The sequence below is a fragment of the Pelobates fuscus genome, chromosome 1, assembly GCF_036172605.1.
Source record: "Pelobates fuscus isolate aPelFus1 chromosome 1, aPelFus1.pri, whole genome shotgun sequence".
NCBI classification, from domain to species: domain Eukaryota; kingdom Metazoa; phylum Chordata; class Amphibia; order Anura; family Pelobatidae; genus Pelobates; species Pelobates fuscus.
In genome coordinates this window covers 430385246-430399537 of record NC_086317.1, presented here as the reverse complement: position 1 = coordinate 430399537, position 14292 = coordinate 430385246, and the positions used below count along the sequence as shown (strand labels likewise).

Sequence of the window (14292 nt, the reverse complement as noted above, 5' to 3'; positions counted from 1 at the left end):
AGCAACACCTGCGCCAGTGCTCTCCTAGCAGCTAGGTTTATTTTATGAACAAGAGCTTGTTCCGCTCTCGTCCAGCCATCTATGGATCTTGACAGCAGGTACACCCATGGGTCTAACTTCACCTCTCTACCCCATACTTCTCGCTGCAGAGCCGCAATCCTTTTCCAATAGGCTTGAGCCTCCGCGCAGTCCCACCACATGTGCATATATGAGCCTCTAATACCGCAGCCTCTCCAGCATAGGTCCGTCGGGTTTACACCCATACGGCACAGTTTCACTGGGGTGGTGTACCACCGAAACATTATCTTGTAAGATTGTTCCTGCACAGAGACACATACAGAGGACTTTGCTGCCGTTTCCCAAATATCCTGCCATTCCACTCCCTCCAATGTCTCCTTAAGGTCTGCCTCCCACTGGTCCGTATATCCAAGATCCCCCCATTCCAGAGTACGCAAGCTTAAATGAGAGTACAAACGAGATATGATGCCGGTCGGGAACTGTTCACCTTTGCACATCTTTTCAAAGAAAGTCAACGGGGTCAGGGCCGCGGTGTTGACCAGGGGATCTCTGACAAAATCCCGAAGCTGGAGATACCGAAAATAGTCAAAGGGGCGCATCGGAGCTCTGCTTCGCAGCACATCGAACGTAATAAATGAGCCATTTTCGAATAACTCACATAACCTTTGCATCCCTGCGTTCTCTATACCCTTGAAGTCTCGGGGCTGCAATCCCGGCGGAAATGCCTTGTTCCTCAGGAAGGGGGTCATGGGCGATAGGGTAGAGGTCAAGCCATATTTGACGGCGGCAGTGTCCCAAATCTTAAGTGAGCTGTGTATCGCCGGGCACACCACATGATCAGTCGGTCTATGTTCTTTAGGGGTCCACATAAGGAATCGAGGCATGTCCTGTCCCATCAGAGAGGATTCCAAGTCCACCCACCTCCTTTCCCCTGGGGGCGAGTGCCACAGAGCTATTTGAGCCAACTGGGCCGCTGTATAATAATAGTAAAGGTTCGGGAGGCCAAGGCCTCCCCTGTCCCTCGCTCTGTACAGGACATTGCGAGAGACTCTATGGCGTCTGTTTTGCCAAACAAATTTGCCTATGGCCTGTTGAAGCGGCCCCAAGTTAGATTTGGTTACGTGGACCGGAAGAGCCTGGAACAAGAAAAGAATCCTAGGTAGGACATTCATAGCCTCAGTTTATTTTTAAAGTAGATGCAAACCCTTTAAGGAATATTTTAGTAAATCGAGATTTATCTGTATTTTTACTAGCGACTTTGTTAGCATAATGTAGAAGTGGTATACTTCCACCAAGGCATTTTTGCATCAGAGTTGTACATTTCTGTTCCTGCTCATATACTACTTAGAACTTTGCTAATACCTGCAATTGGACCTGCTGTATGTATATTCTATTGCTTATATATTGCCAACTTATCATTGTTACATGACGTGCACTTGCAATATTTATGCATTATACTATTATCCCACACAGTGTAGGTAGCATAACAAATACATCTCATTGAATTGTTTATAGTACTTGGAGTCCTCTGGCTCTGTCCCTTCATTCAGTTTAACATTACTTTTGAGGGTGCCTGGTCACCCACACCTCAGCCCTCACTAGAGGTATGGCTTAGGCAGAGATTACACACTTCCTTCTATCCATACCAATTCATACCAGAATTGTTGCTGTGATAGGCTGACACTCTCAGCCAATCACAGCTGTCTGTTGCAACTTAGACTAACAGACGCAGCAGAGAAGAGATGGGTTGCTGAGGACTCTTGTTTACCATTATAACATAAAAAAATGGTTTAATGCAGAACGGAAGGGCTGCCAATACTATAACCACTTCAATCATATGAAACCGTTATTGTCCCTTTAAACCAACAGACTGCTGAGTCATCAATACTGGAACTAAACAATTACATGGAAATATATGATTCTTATTTGTCGAGTTGAAGCTCCTCCAGTTTTTAGTATATAATCTCCGGCCTTGTTGTCAGTTACAGGTGCCAAACTGTGGTTCTTTAATGGAAATCTGATAGCTGTGATTAAAAACGATCTACTGCCGCTTTCTATTCATAAACTGTACTGAAAGCAAAACCTCAGCCATTAATACTAATAGCACTGTACCTTGGGGGAATCGATTGCAGATAATTTGTGCAATTAAAAGGCCTTTGGCTTGTTATTCAGAAAATGGAGCGATTGCAATATTTACTTGCATCCCTTGTTTATATCCATTCATCTTACCAAGACACAGGCTTTCATTGGTAAAGATTGCTGTGTTTAACACCTATAATTAACATGAAATGCACGATTTCCTTTTTTTCCAGCATAAATCTGGCTCTTTATGGCTAATGCTTTGCTTCAGATTAGTGTTTTACACCATTTCGAATGATAGATTTTGTAATCAGACACTGTTTACCCATGTATTGCCAGAAGAAGAAAATGGAATGTCACAGTGCAAGTGCCCTTAGGCCAATTGGTGGCTCCTTAAACATGTGATAACTGTAAGAGCCAGTGCTAGTGATTGCATCTGTCTTTGGTCAACTATTTCTCCTTTTGGTACTATTGAATTAGCTGTGGGTGCCTGTGTCCGTTCCGTGGCACTGAAAAGGTCAACAGTGATTCGGCCGTGCCAGAAGGGCTGCATCTGATCCCTGCTACACCTTAGAGCTTAGAGCTTAGAGATTGAATAGTGAGCATACATGTTACAGTGTACTAATATTGTGGACACATACTTGAGTCAACTTCCTCCTTATTATCTCACTAGCAGAGGGGCTGGACTTTGGGTCCTAGGATAACCAGCTTTTTGTAAAAGTGTTTGAAAAACTAATTGGCAAAAATGGATATAGTGCACCATGACCACTGCAGCAACCTAAGAGATAGACTGATACCCTTAGAGTGAGGCAGGAACTTAGAACCCGCTATCAGTGTTTTGGGAAATCTATCAAAAAAGTAGGAATGCTTTAAAAAAAAAAATCTTAGCTGCATATATAATCATTTGCAGGAAACTTTATATTTATTTTTATTTTATTAATTTTTTACTTTTACTTTTTCAACAAAGCTTTATTGAAGCAAACAGTTTTAGTAGTACAATAGGGTAAATGTGTGAAACTTGCAGGTCTCAATGCATATAAACAAAGATGCAGAGTAATAGATATTCAGTTTTTGGTACTACAGAAAAGTAAAGGGGGTTATCATACACCAGTGTGTAGGTATTAAGGCCTACAGGATATCACAAAATATAATGCGGCTGTAGACATACCCTTTGTGGAAATGCTATGTGCGGATCCCACATAATTATTATCCTACTTGTTTCTTCATGAAAACTAAACTTATAGCAATAGCAATTCCTAACAGTGGCGTATACCGTGGGGCGGTGATGGGGGGGGGGGAGGGGCAGGCAACCCAGGGTGCCACCAGGTAGGGGGTACCATGATCCTGGTCTGGGTGCTGAAGGGGGATGCGTGACGGTCTGGCAACGACTGTTTGTGACTACCTGTAACTGAATGTGTGTGTGTAACTGTCTGCCTATAACTCTGTGTGTGTGTGTGTGTGTGTGTGTGACTGTAACTCTGTGTGTGTGTGTGTGTGTGTGACTGTAACTCTGTGTGTGTGTGTGTGTGTGACTGTCTGGCTACAACTGTGTGTGACTACCTGTGACTGAATGTGTAACTGTCTGCCTATAACTGTGTGTGTGACTGTCTGCATGTGACTGTGATTTTGCCTGTAACTAGATGTGTGTGACTGTCTACTTGTGACTGTATATGTCTACCTGTGACTGTATATGTCTGCCTGTGACTGTATATGTCTGCCTGTGACTGTATATGTGACTGCCTGTAACTGTGTGTGAGTGTATGCCTGTAACTGGGTGTGTGGGGTGCAAGTGTTTGTAGGAGAGGGGCAGGACAGGGGTTTCATAGAAGGAACTGACAGGGGTTTTACAAAGTTTACAAATTTGTGCAATAAATAAACGAAAACATGTTAAAAAAATAAAATAAAAAAATGCAGGTGTGTTTTGGGGTTTTTTTGTTTTTTTTTGGAGGAGAGGTGCCAAATGCTCTAGGGATGCCCCTGATCCATAAAAATGCTCTGCGCTTCGCTCTTTTACTCCAAATTTCCAATTCCTTTTTTTCAGTTCACTGCAATTCAGGGTTTGCAGAGATATTGCTCACCACATAGAAGCAAAAAAACAGACTGGCACACATTGAATGTTTCCAATTTTAATGTAATATTTTAAAATACAAATATGTTAACATAACTGTGTGTGTGTGAGCGCGGGTGTATTTTACCATATATTTTAGAACGATAAATCCTGGCCTTGCAAAGATGGTGGCTCTAACCGCATTAAGGAAACACGGCCTTCATTCTCCGAAATCCTCCTCACTTACCTTGCCTCTGTATTGTTAGATTCTGCAGCATTAGAGCATGGTCTCTATGACAACTGTTTAAATTGGGATGGGTAACTGTCATCTGGAGCATTACCGAGAAAAGTGTTAGTGGATACACAGTCCCATGGCTGGAGCATTTCAATGTAATCCAATTTTAATTGAACTCTCGAGACTTTGATGTAGTGCAGAAGGTTGGGAGAGCTATTCCAGGGAGAAATTAAAGGAGCCCTGCACGGTTTCTCTACTTCAGACTGTCACTGCTTGAAATGAGCTTAACCTTCCCCGTAGAACATCTTACTCATCCCCTGCACTAAATGCCTTTATTTTTTGTAGATTTATTTTTATTTAATTCCAGTGTCCAAAGGTCCTTGCTTTTTACTGATGTATATGGAATAGTATATTATACAAACTAGTTGGTATTATTAGTGAACCTCCTTCCAGATCCTCCACAGTCAGCCACTGCAAACTGTATATTTACTGTTCACAAAGTAAAGTGTTCTGACAATTCCACATGGAATGTTTGATGCAGCTTAATTCTACTTGTAGCAGCAATGAGAGGTTTTTGCAAAAGTATTTCAGCAAGTGTAGCTCACATTTGTGTAATCCTGTGTAAAGTGAATAGACTCTTTTTGTTGTTGCATCTATTGAAAATTACCTGACCTGCAGCAAGGCTCTCTTTACCTTATGTATTGGTCTGTGTATATTTTATTGTGTCCCCCTCCCCCCGCCAACAATAGTACAGAAATACCAGTAACAAATAAAATAAATAATACTCCAACTGCCATAATAAAAACATTATCCAGTATTAACACACTTGCACATTACACTGTATGTTAGTGTGTAACTGTATTAGCTGTATGGTCATTTAATAGTTTGCCTACTATAGTCTAAAAAGTGAAATTCCCTACAATTCTCACTTTAGTAAAAAACTGTCAAAATTAGCTCTTTTTTTTTTTTTTTTTTGAGAAACGTTGATTAAAATAATAATAATAATTTAGATTCACAGTGTGCGACAGGTAGTGGGTATAACCATCCCAGATATCGGTTCTCATGGTTCATTGTAATTAAATCGCTCTCCAGCTCTCAAGTGCATCATGGGACACTGCATTCTACTCTGGTTCTTGCACACAAGTAATCATGGCAAAATTAAATAATTCGCATAGCTTTGCATGAAATGCTTATTCTGAATATTTGCAGGGAGGCATTTTGATGACTAGCTTTTAAAATATGTTTATAAAAAATCTTTTGCTTGTGATAGTTTCATTTTACGGTGATGACTAAACAGCCCTGGATTATGTTGGTTAAATCAATACATTCAGAATTTAGGTCTTGTAATGCGTTTTGAATTCTCTGGCCCCACTGTTGAACTCAGATGTTGCTTCTGCTTGAATCCTCGGAGAGATAATTGCAATTTAATTACTAAAGGCCATAGGTGGTTAAACATACCCCTTTCATTATTGTCTAGGAAGCAGGGGCTGGCCCATGAGTTATGAGCTGTGCAATTTTCTAGTGAATTTAAGTTTTCATTTCATGGGGGGAGAAGGACCTCCGTATGAATTCAAAACCAGATGCAATATGCCCAGGGCAACTTTCAGTGTAAATTGTTTTGTAATGAGTTCTCCACCATCCCTTCTTTACTCTCAACAGAACAAAAACAGCTGAGATACTGGTGGCTCACGTATTTCTCTTTGTGAAAATACACAGCCCTGCACCAGCATTTATTTTTGTATTTAATAGGGGTATTTAAAGGTACCTTTTAGGTATTTTCTTTTCTGCGTATTTTTTTGAATGTGCACTTATTTTTCTTTAAACTTCTATATAAGGACGCTATATAAGAATTGTTTAATGTTCAATATGGTGGTGTTGTAGGTTTCTTACTTAATATGGTGTGTTTAAGCTCTTTAATACCCTCTATCATACCTCCAGACGTTGGCATGTACGCAAGTAGGGTAGGAAGGGAGAGACTGTGCCAGTGATGCAGTTGGTGGTGGTCGAGGTTCCTGACAAAAAGGGGGCTTGTCAGCTAGCTGACTGGTGTCCTTGAAGTGGTCCACATGCAGAGCAACCTTTATGTGGAGAAAAAAAAGTATTTGTTTTGCGCAAGCAAACTTGTTTAATGACATGCTCATGCTAGGCATATTGGGGACTTCGGCTGCTCTGTGTAATACTTCCTCATTAGTCCACAGAGCACAGAGGGGATAAGCTCCTGGGGGCTCTCATATATCATTAAAACTTAAAAAACATTAAAAATGATTCAATGCTGAATGGAAGGACCGCACCAAGGGACTCAAAACACTATAACCACTTCAATAAGATGATATGGTGCTTAAAGTGTCCCATAAATATTGTATGAAGTGTGTGTGTACACATATACACACAGAGAGACACCATCTCAAATTAGAAAATTGGTTATAATGGTCAATCTTTGACTATTCTCCTTCATCATCATTACTATGTGTGCGTATTGTTGGTTCTTTTTATCCTGCTAAAGCGTGACATCCACCATGAAATTACCATCTGCTTTCTGGTAGTCTACCTTCACATAAACAGTTTGTGGACTCATTACACACTGCTGTGTGCACAGAAAGACTGGTGGCTCTGTGTATTAGACACCCATGTGCCTCCCACCCCCAACAGATAGATATAACAAGAGGACCAATTACATGTTATTACGCCTGGAAAGATAAAATATGTGCTTTATCTGAATATATAAAATGATGCTAAAAAAAAAAAAACACTAAGCAAATGTTTTGTTTTGAGTTTTTTTTTCCTGCTTAGAAATCTTTCATGAAAAGATTGCGGAGTGTTACGTAAAAGTATCTCACTTCTCTGAAAGTGACCATTCCTAATTCAGTCACCCAAGTAAATGCTATTAAATAAAGTACACTTATTTTTGCTGCAGTTTCAGCTTCGATTACCTCTTTGTTAAATGACTGTACAGGCACACAAACTCAGATATTTTCTGAAAAACTGTTGTGTTCCTGCAGTCTATGCATACATGCAATCTTCTTAAAAAATATATCTTCAAATGGACTGTCTATGAGGGCCCCAGTTTTTTGTTGTTTTTGTTTTTTCAAACATGCTCCCTTCAAATGGGGCTCAGTTAGTTTGAAGAGTTACACTACAATTTTTCCCTTTTCCGTTTATGTCCTGATGAATTCCTTCACTCTGAGCGGTTAACCTTCTTCTTAAACCCTCATGCAGGATTAGCCTATCATTGTCGTCCAGTTTGGACAGATTCACACTTGATAATGAGGAAGTGTAGTTTCTGCATTGTCAGTGCAGCTGAACAGTGGGAAGGCTATGGGACAAATAACAGAAATGGGGCCCCAAGACGTATGCAGAGCTGTAGTGGTCATAATGCTTAGAGTACTTCTTTATTGCCTATGTTTTTTTAATGCTTTGTTTTTAATTGGATACTCCATGCATTATAATCTACCCTCATTGCATAGATTACAGGACAGGGAGCTCCCCTACCTTCAAAGAATTGGCGTTTATCGAGAAAAGTATTATATGTAATTATAATAACCGAGAAATTAAAAAATATACTACTTTTCTTTCAGAATGTAACTACTGATAGTGTTTTCCTGGTTTTGTTGCTTATACTTGATACAATATATTGTAAGAAAATTTTTCAAATTTGCCTGTAATTGTAAAAATGTATGTGCCTTGCAGGTATTTAGATGGAGATCCATATTAAACCCACACAATTCTTTCTTTCGTAAGCTATGTGCTACATAAAGCCCCGTATTATGTTTTTCATAAGCATTTCTAGTTAAAGTGAGGGCATGATCATTCCATCTTGGGTTATATGTATGATTTCTTGATCACCTAAAACCTATTCTTATTTATAGTACGCATGCTATAAGCTAATACTACATTGTTTACAAAATTTCAAATTTTATATTGTGTCTACCTTCTTCAAAAGAGTGCCAGACCCAGATTAGCCATTACTATTAATGATGATCAATCTCACAATGGCACAAATAATGTTTTTTCTCTTTTAACCGTCGTGCATTGCGTTCCTTTTCAATCATTATATATTGTAAGTGAGAGGAAAGTGGTGTAACAATAGTCAGTGATTAAAAAAAACTTTATTCAAACACAGCTGACAAGTGTTGTCCTCGGAGACTATTCAATCATACCAGATTGTCTTCATTTGGTATTTCCCATAGGTTTCTCTTGTAGTCTGAAGCAGCTGATCCTCAATGGCTAACCTTTTCTAATTAATCTCCTATATTAAACGATGATAATGAATTCACCCAGAATGATTTTGCAGTATAGTCATTTTCACATGAATATTTTGACTAGATTTTGTGAATGTACCCCATAAATTGTAAATTTACCCTGTAAGTACATCATTTTTCAATTTTTTTATTTAGGTCCTTGCGTACACAGAAGGTTTACATGGAAAATGGATGTTCAGCGAGATTCGAGCAGTTTTCTCAAGGCGCTACCTCTTGCAAAACACCGCTCTGGAGGTGTTTATGGCTAATCGCAGTGAGTGTTAAATCTTAAATATTTTTTCTATGTGTTCTATACTAATTATGTTTATCATCTTGTAATCCTGGCTGTGTGAGAATCATGGGAAATAAAGTCCAAAACAGCTGGAGTTTCAAGCATTACACATTGCTATTCTATGCTTTTCCCATTCAAGCTAGACGTATTTTAACTGCTTTAATAAATCCCATTACAGGACTTTCTTACAATAATTACGCCCCTGCAGTATGTATTTTTCTAATTAATGTAAATATAGTGATGCAGCTGAAGTCTGAATAAGTGCTCATTTATCCAAGTTCATCAACATTCTTGTTCCTTCTACAACCTTCTATTATTGGTTGTAGAAAACATGTGTTTATGAGCGTGTGGTTCTTGCAAGCTATTTAAGGAGCATCTTTGTGTTTCACTGTGGGTGGCATTCAAGTGGCAGAATGGGAGTTGGTGTTAAAGGAACTGGGCATAACCTAAAAGTGCAGATCAATCTTTAAATGAAAATATAAGAATCTCCAGTGCCCTCCACTAATATTGGCACCCTTGCTAAATATGAGCAGAGAAGGCTGTGAAAATTGTCTTTATTGTTTAACCTTCCGATCTTTTGTTCAAAAATACTCTGCTCTCGTGGATATTAAACAGTTTTAAACGCAACACACATTTATTCAAAAATCTTTGTGAAATATATGTGGCACTATTATTGGCACCCTTTTAGTAAATCATTTGGGATACTTCCCTTTGCCAATATAACAGCTCTAAGTCTTCCCTATAATGCCTGATGAGGTTGGACAATACATGGCAAGGGACCGGAGACCATTCCTCCATACAGAATCTTTCCAGATATTTTAGGTAAACACTGGTGGGCTTTCTTCCTCTGTTCACCATACAGGTGATAATGCCATGTATCCTGATAAAATGTCCAGGTCTCCAAAACATGAAAGACCACCATTTTAACAATGGGCATGAGGTACCTTTCCATATGGCTACCTCTCTGTGTGCGCCAAACCCACCTCTGGTGTTAATTGTCAAAGAAACTCTATTTTAGTTTCATCTGTCCATAGAACACTATGCCATTAAAGTTCCAGTAGTGTCTAGCAAACTGAAGACTCTTGAGTTTGTTTTTGGATGAGAGAGTAGAAGGTTTTTTTCTTGAAACCCTTCCCAACAACTTGTGGTGAAGTAGGTAACATCAGATTGTAGTTGTGGAGACCTTCTGACCCCACAACGCAACTAACTTTTGCAATTCTTCAGCTGTGTTATTTAGAGATTTTTTTGGGGCCCCTCGAACAATCCTTTTCATAGTGCGTTGAGACAACTTAGACACGTGTCCTCTTCCAGATTGACTGGAACCTTTAATTATTACCCTGATGGTGGAAATTGGTATTTTCAATGCTTTTGCTATTTTCTCAAAGCTACTTCACATTGTTGGAAGTTCAACAACCCAATCGTTTGCCTCACATCACTGCTAGATTCTTTGGTTTTACCTTTTGTGATGAACGACTAAAGGAATTCAGTCTATGTGTTACCTCATATTATACCCCTGTGAAACAGGAAGTCATGGTGATTAAGTCATGAATTTCCAGTTCTCGTATGAATTCATAAGGGTGCCAGTAATTGTGCCACGTATATATTTAACAAAGATTAAAAAAAAATATATATATATATTTTTTATTTTAAGCCTGTGGTTTTTACAATTGTTTGATATCCACTAGAACACAATTTTTGTGTGTGTATTTGTTTGAACAAAAAAATTTTTGCTAATATTTAGCAAGTGTGCAAATATTAGTGGAGGACACTGAATGCCATTTAATTAAAGATGAATGTTATTATTTCTTTAATTATGTATTGTATTTTTTAAGGAAACTGGTCATTTTTAAAGGTAACGCTGTGTCCATTTTGTTTCTACATTTGCAAATCAATTCATAATCCCTAGTTAATGCAGACTACTGCAGTGCTGTATTCTCCATTCCCAGCTCAACATTTGCAATCTTTCTGTGTTATCAGGATGGTATGACATGCACGAACAGTGCCACCATTGGTCAGTTTTAAAAGTCAGGAGGCTAGTGGCATAATCTGGCCTGATCCACAGCTACCAATATTTCTAACATCATAATTAAAAATCCTCCCTGATCCTAATTAAAGCTAAATGCCATTTAATTCTTAATTGTAAGGTTTCATATTATTAGGAATAAGCTTCAGTCGAAAGATTGTCTTATTTTAACCCCTTGATAATAAAGGGTGGGACATCCGTTTGTACATGATGTACCTGGCAAGTTATCTGTCATAAAGGGATTAAATTGAACCTACCATTAAATAGATAACTTGGATAAGCCTTATAATATTGTACATTTGAGCTATACATCGTACAAGGACTCGTATAATTATTTAGAAATTTACCTTACATTTGAACTGTCTCATTTGTGTCATGTCCTGTTATATGTGAAAACGACAGCTCATCTTTTTAACTTATTGGCTGACTTTGTAGAATTAGGACTTGGCTTTCTTATAAGTAGTATAATTATATTCTTCTACTTTCTCTCCACCATATCTTACCGCAGCGTCAGTTATGTTCAATTTTCCCGACCAAGCCACTGTTAAAAAAGTCGTATACAGCCTTCCTCGGGTTGGAGTGGGCACCAGTTATGGATTGCCTCAAGCAAGGTATGTGTGAATTCTGTTCTGATTGTTGTCTGTCCATCTAAGTGTCAGTATAACTGTCACAGAACAAGCCAGTATCCTTACTGTGTTTTCTCACGAAGGACAAACTGTTCTGAGAATATACTTTGTACCTTTTGCCTGCCAATATGTTAGTGCAGGTAAGCTATCTTTGGTTCTCATGTATGCAATCTTTGGGTCCTTATTTTGACTTTCTACATATCACCTGTACTGTACTGTGCTTGACTACTGATGATGATATCCTTTACTCAGCTGAGATTATTTGATGGATTGACTAAAAAGATTAACCTAAAACCACAAATGAAGATTCAGCTCTGGAGAGCTGGCGTACGGTTAATTATCTAACCATAGAATTGCTTATCGCTCCAATAATTTTAAACGTCTATACATTGAAATAAATATATATGTAAATATCAATGTTGGATTTAAGCACACACATACACTATATAATTATATTGCATCTATATTTCTTACCATAGCACAGTTATGGTATTACAATAAGCTCAAAAAATAAATGACAAAGCACCAAATCATCTTAGGTCTTTCCACGTATTTTTAGAAGGCCAGAAAACCAAATATTTTACAACCCGTCCATGACCAATTTCATCTGCTGTGCATGTGAAGATATTTTTGACAAGTAGCTAGTAATTTATGGGTGATGCTCAACTCAAAGAAGAGCTGTCAGTCTCTCACAGATGCTAGTGATGTCATTAACCCTGGTAGAGACATGCATTCCGGTGGTAATGTACTTGTACAATATTCTTCCACTAATTGGATGACACTTCTAGATCTGGGCAGTTCTCCTATACTTTCCATGACATATAACTTACCCGAGCTCTATATGGCACGGCTTTCTGCAAGTTACCAAAAAGTAACAATATTTTAGGAAACTATCTTCATCACTAAGTTGAATGGGAGTTTTCTCACTGGAAGGCGATCTTTGATGTGAATGTACATTGCAAGCTACAGCGCGATAGTATATCAATGTTCAAGGTGTTTTAATGTATCATGCTCAAAACATTTTTCATGTGCACTAGTACTTTGTAAAATGGAGTAAACCTATAGTTTGATAATTTACTTGTTAGTTTTACTTTCATAACACAACACATCATAACACTTTGGGGCTGTGCCTGCAAAGATTTTTATATGGCTTACTTGACAAATTTTAAAAGGTGAAGAGGGACACATTTGTTTTAAAGGGACAAACAAAGTACTAAAATAACATATACCTATTAAGGCAGTTCTTGTGTACATACCAATATCTCCATTTTGGAGTAACATTACTGTGTATATACACCCTGCATCCGGCTCACACAGCCTCCCTACACAATATCTAAAAAAAAAAGTCTATAGATTTAAAAAAAAAAAATGAAAAAAATACATATATACATATATGTAATATTTTTTTCTTGTGTCTCATTGTTTTAAGAGACCCCTAATATAAAAATATTTATAATTTGTTTTTTCTATAAATTTATACGCATCTAGGAGAATATCTCTGGCCACTCCTAGGCAGCTTTTTAAATCCTCAAACATGACTCAGCGATGGCAACGACGGGAGATTTCAAACTTTGAATACTTGATGTTCCTCAATACCATAGCAGGTAAGGCTTCAATCCTTTCTAATATGTTTATGTTTGTCAAAATCTTGAGTACCATGACTTGATAAGAATACATTTATCCCTCTGGGATTCAGCCGCAAGCCCTATGATAGATTCTGAAGCACTCACATTAAATTTGATAAGGGAATACGCAGCCCATCACCAAGCCATTTCGTACATGTAACGCTACGGAGGCTGCGCCTAAGCCTCCTGCCATTTCCTCTGCTGACAGCTTTGTCTGAAGCTTTATTAGAGGCAACAAACCAACGGCAGAAACTGTCTGGAAATAATAATGGGAAAATGTAATTTTACTAGTTCGTCATTCTCAACAACAGCAGCCAGACAGCAGAATAACAACAGTGTCCCTGCCTAGAACACATGTCACCTGAAGTGTGGCATGATTAGGTAACCATGTTCTAGCTCCTACCCTTTAATCTTCCAGTTGCGGCAGCCAACAGCCCTTCCCTACATGAATATTGATGTGTGAGTTTGTTCCAATAGACAACAGATGCTGATCATAGAATTCCCTCTTACCTGTAAATATCAGTTTGATATTTTTATCAATGCAAATTGTATGTATGGATGAGAAAATCTTAATCATCACATATTTATCATACATTTGAGTTCAGGCCTCCTTGGCCGTGTTTAGCCAGACCGTGTCTTGCTGAGCGTGATGTGAATGGAGGGTCACATCCTATTCGTTATCTTATCCTTGCTCAGCTGGGCTCTAGATTTGTGTCCCTAAACAAGAAAGATTTGGGAGGTGCATCTAAAGCACAGAAATGTATTATAATATGTGTATGTATATATAAATATTATTATTATTATTATTAAAAAACACAAAAGAACAAAATACCTGCAGGTGTATTTGCAAAACAATTGAAAGTTTAGGTTTACTAAATCGAATTACAAAGGTAAGCTGTAATAAATGAAGTATTTTTTTTATTTATAAATGTTTAAAGGTCTATAGCATTTTGATATACGAGCATCATCCTTTTTGAAACCCCCATCCAGCTTCCTGCACCTGATGTGACAGGAAATAAGTGATCTGTGCCTATGAAGTTCTTAAATCAGTGCTTTCCTTGCTCTATGCCAGGGGTTCCCAATTAATTTTTCCCGTGGAACACTTTGAC

At 38.3% G+C, this 14292-nt stretch overlaps 1 protein-coding gene across 6 annotated transcripts in view; it reads left to right on the top strand.

Moving 5' to 3' along the window:
* NBEA (neurobeachin) overlaps nucleotides 1-14292 on the top strand; it is a 520018-nt gene that overhangs the window by 410619 nt on the left and 95107 nt on the right. For all 6 annotated transcript variants that reach the window (XM_063429275.1, XM_063429259.1, XM_063429266.1 and 3 more), the window contains 3 exons: nucleotides 8774-8891; nucleotides 11441-11543; nucleotides 13047-13162. In XM_063429275.1, the coding sequence (XP_063285345.1) occupies nucleotides 8774-8891; nucleotides 11441-11543; nucleotides 13047-13162 (337 nt within the window). The remainder of the gene's footprint in view (nucleotides 1-8773; nucleotides 8892-11440; nucleotides 11544-13046; nucleotides 13163-14292) is intronic.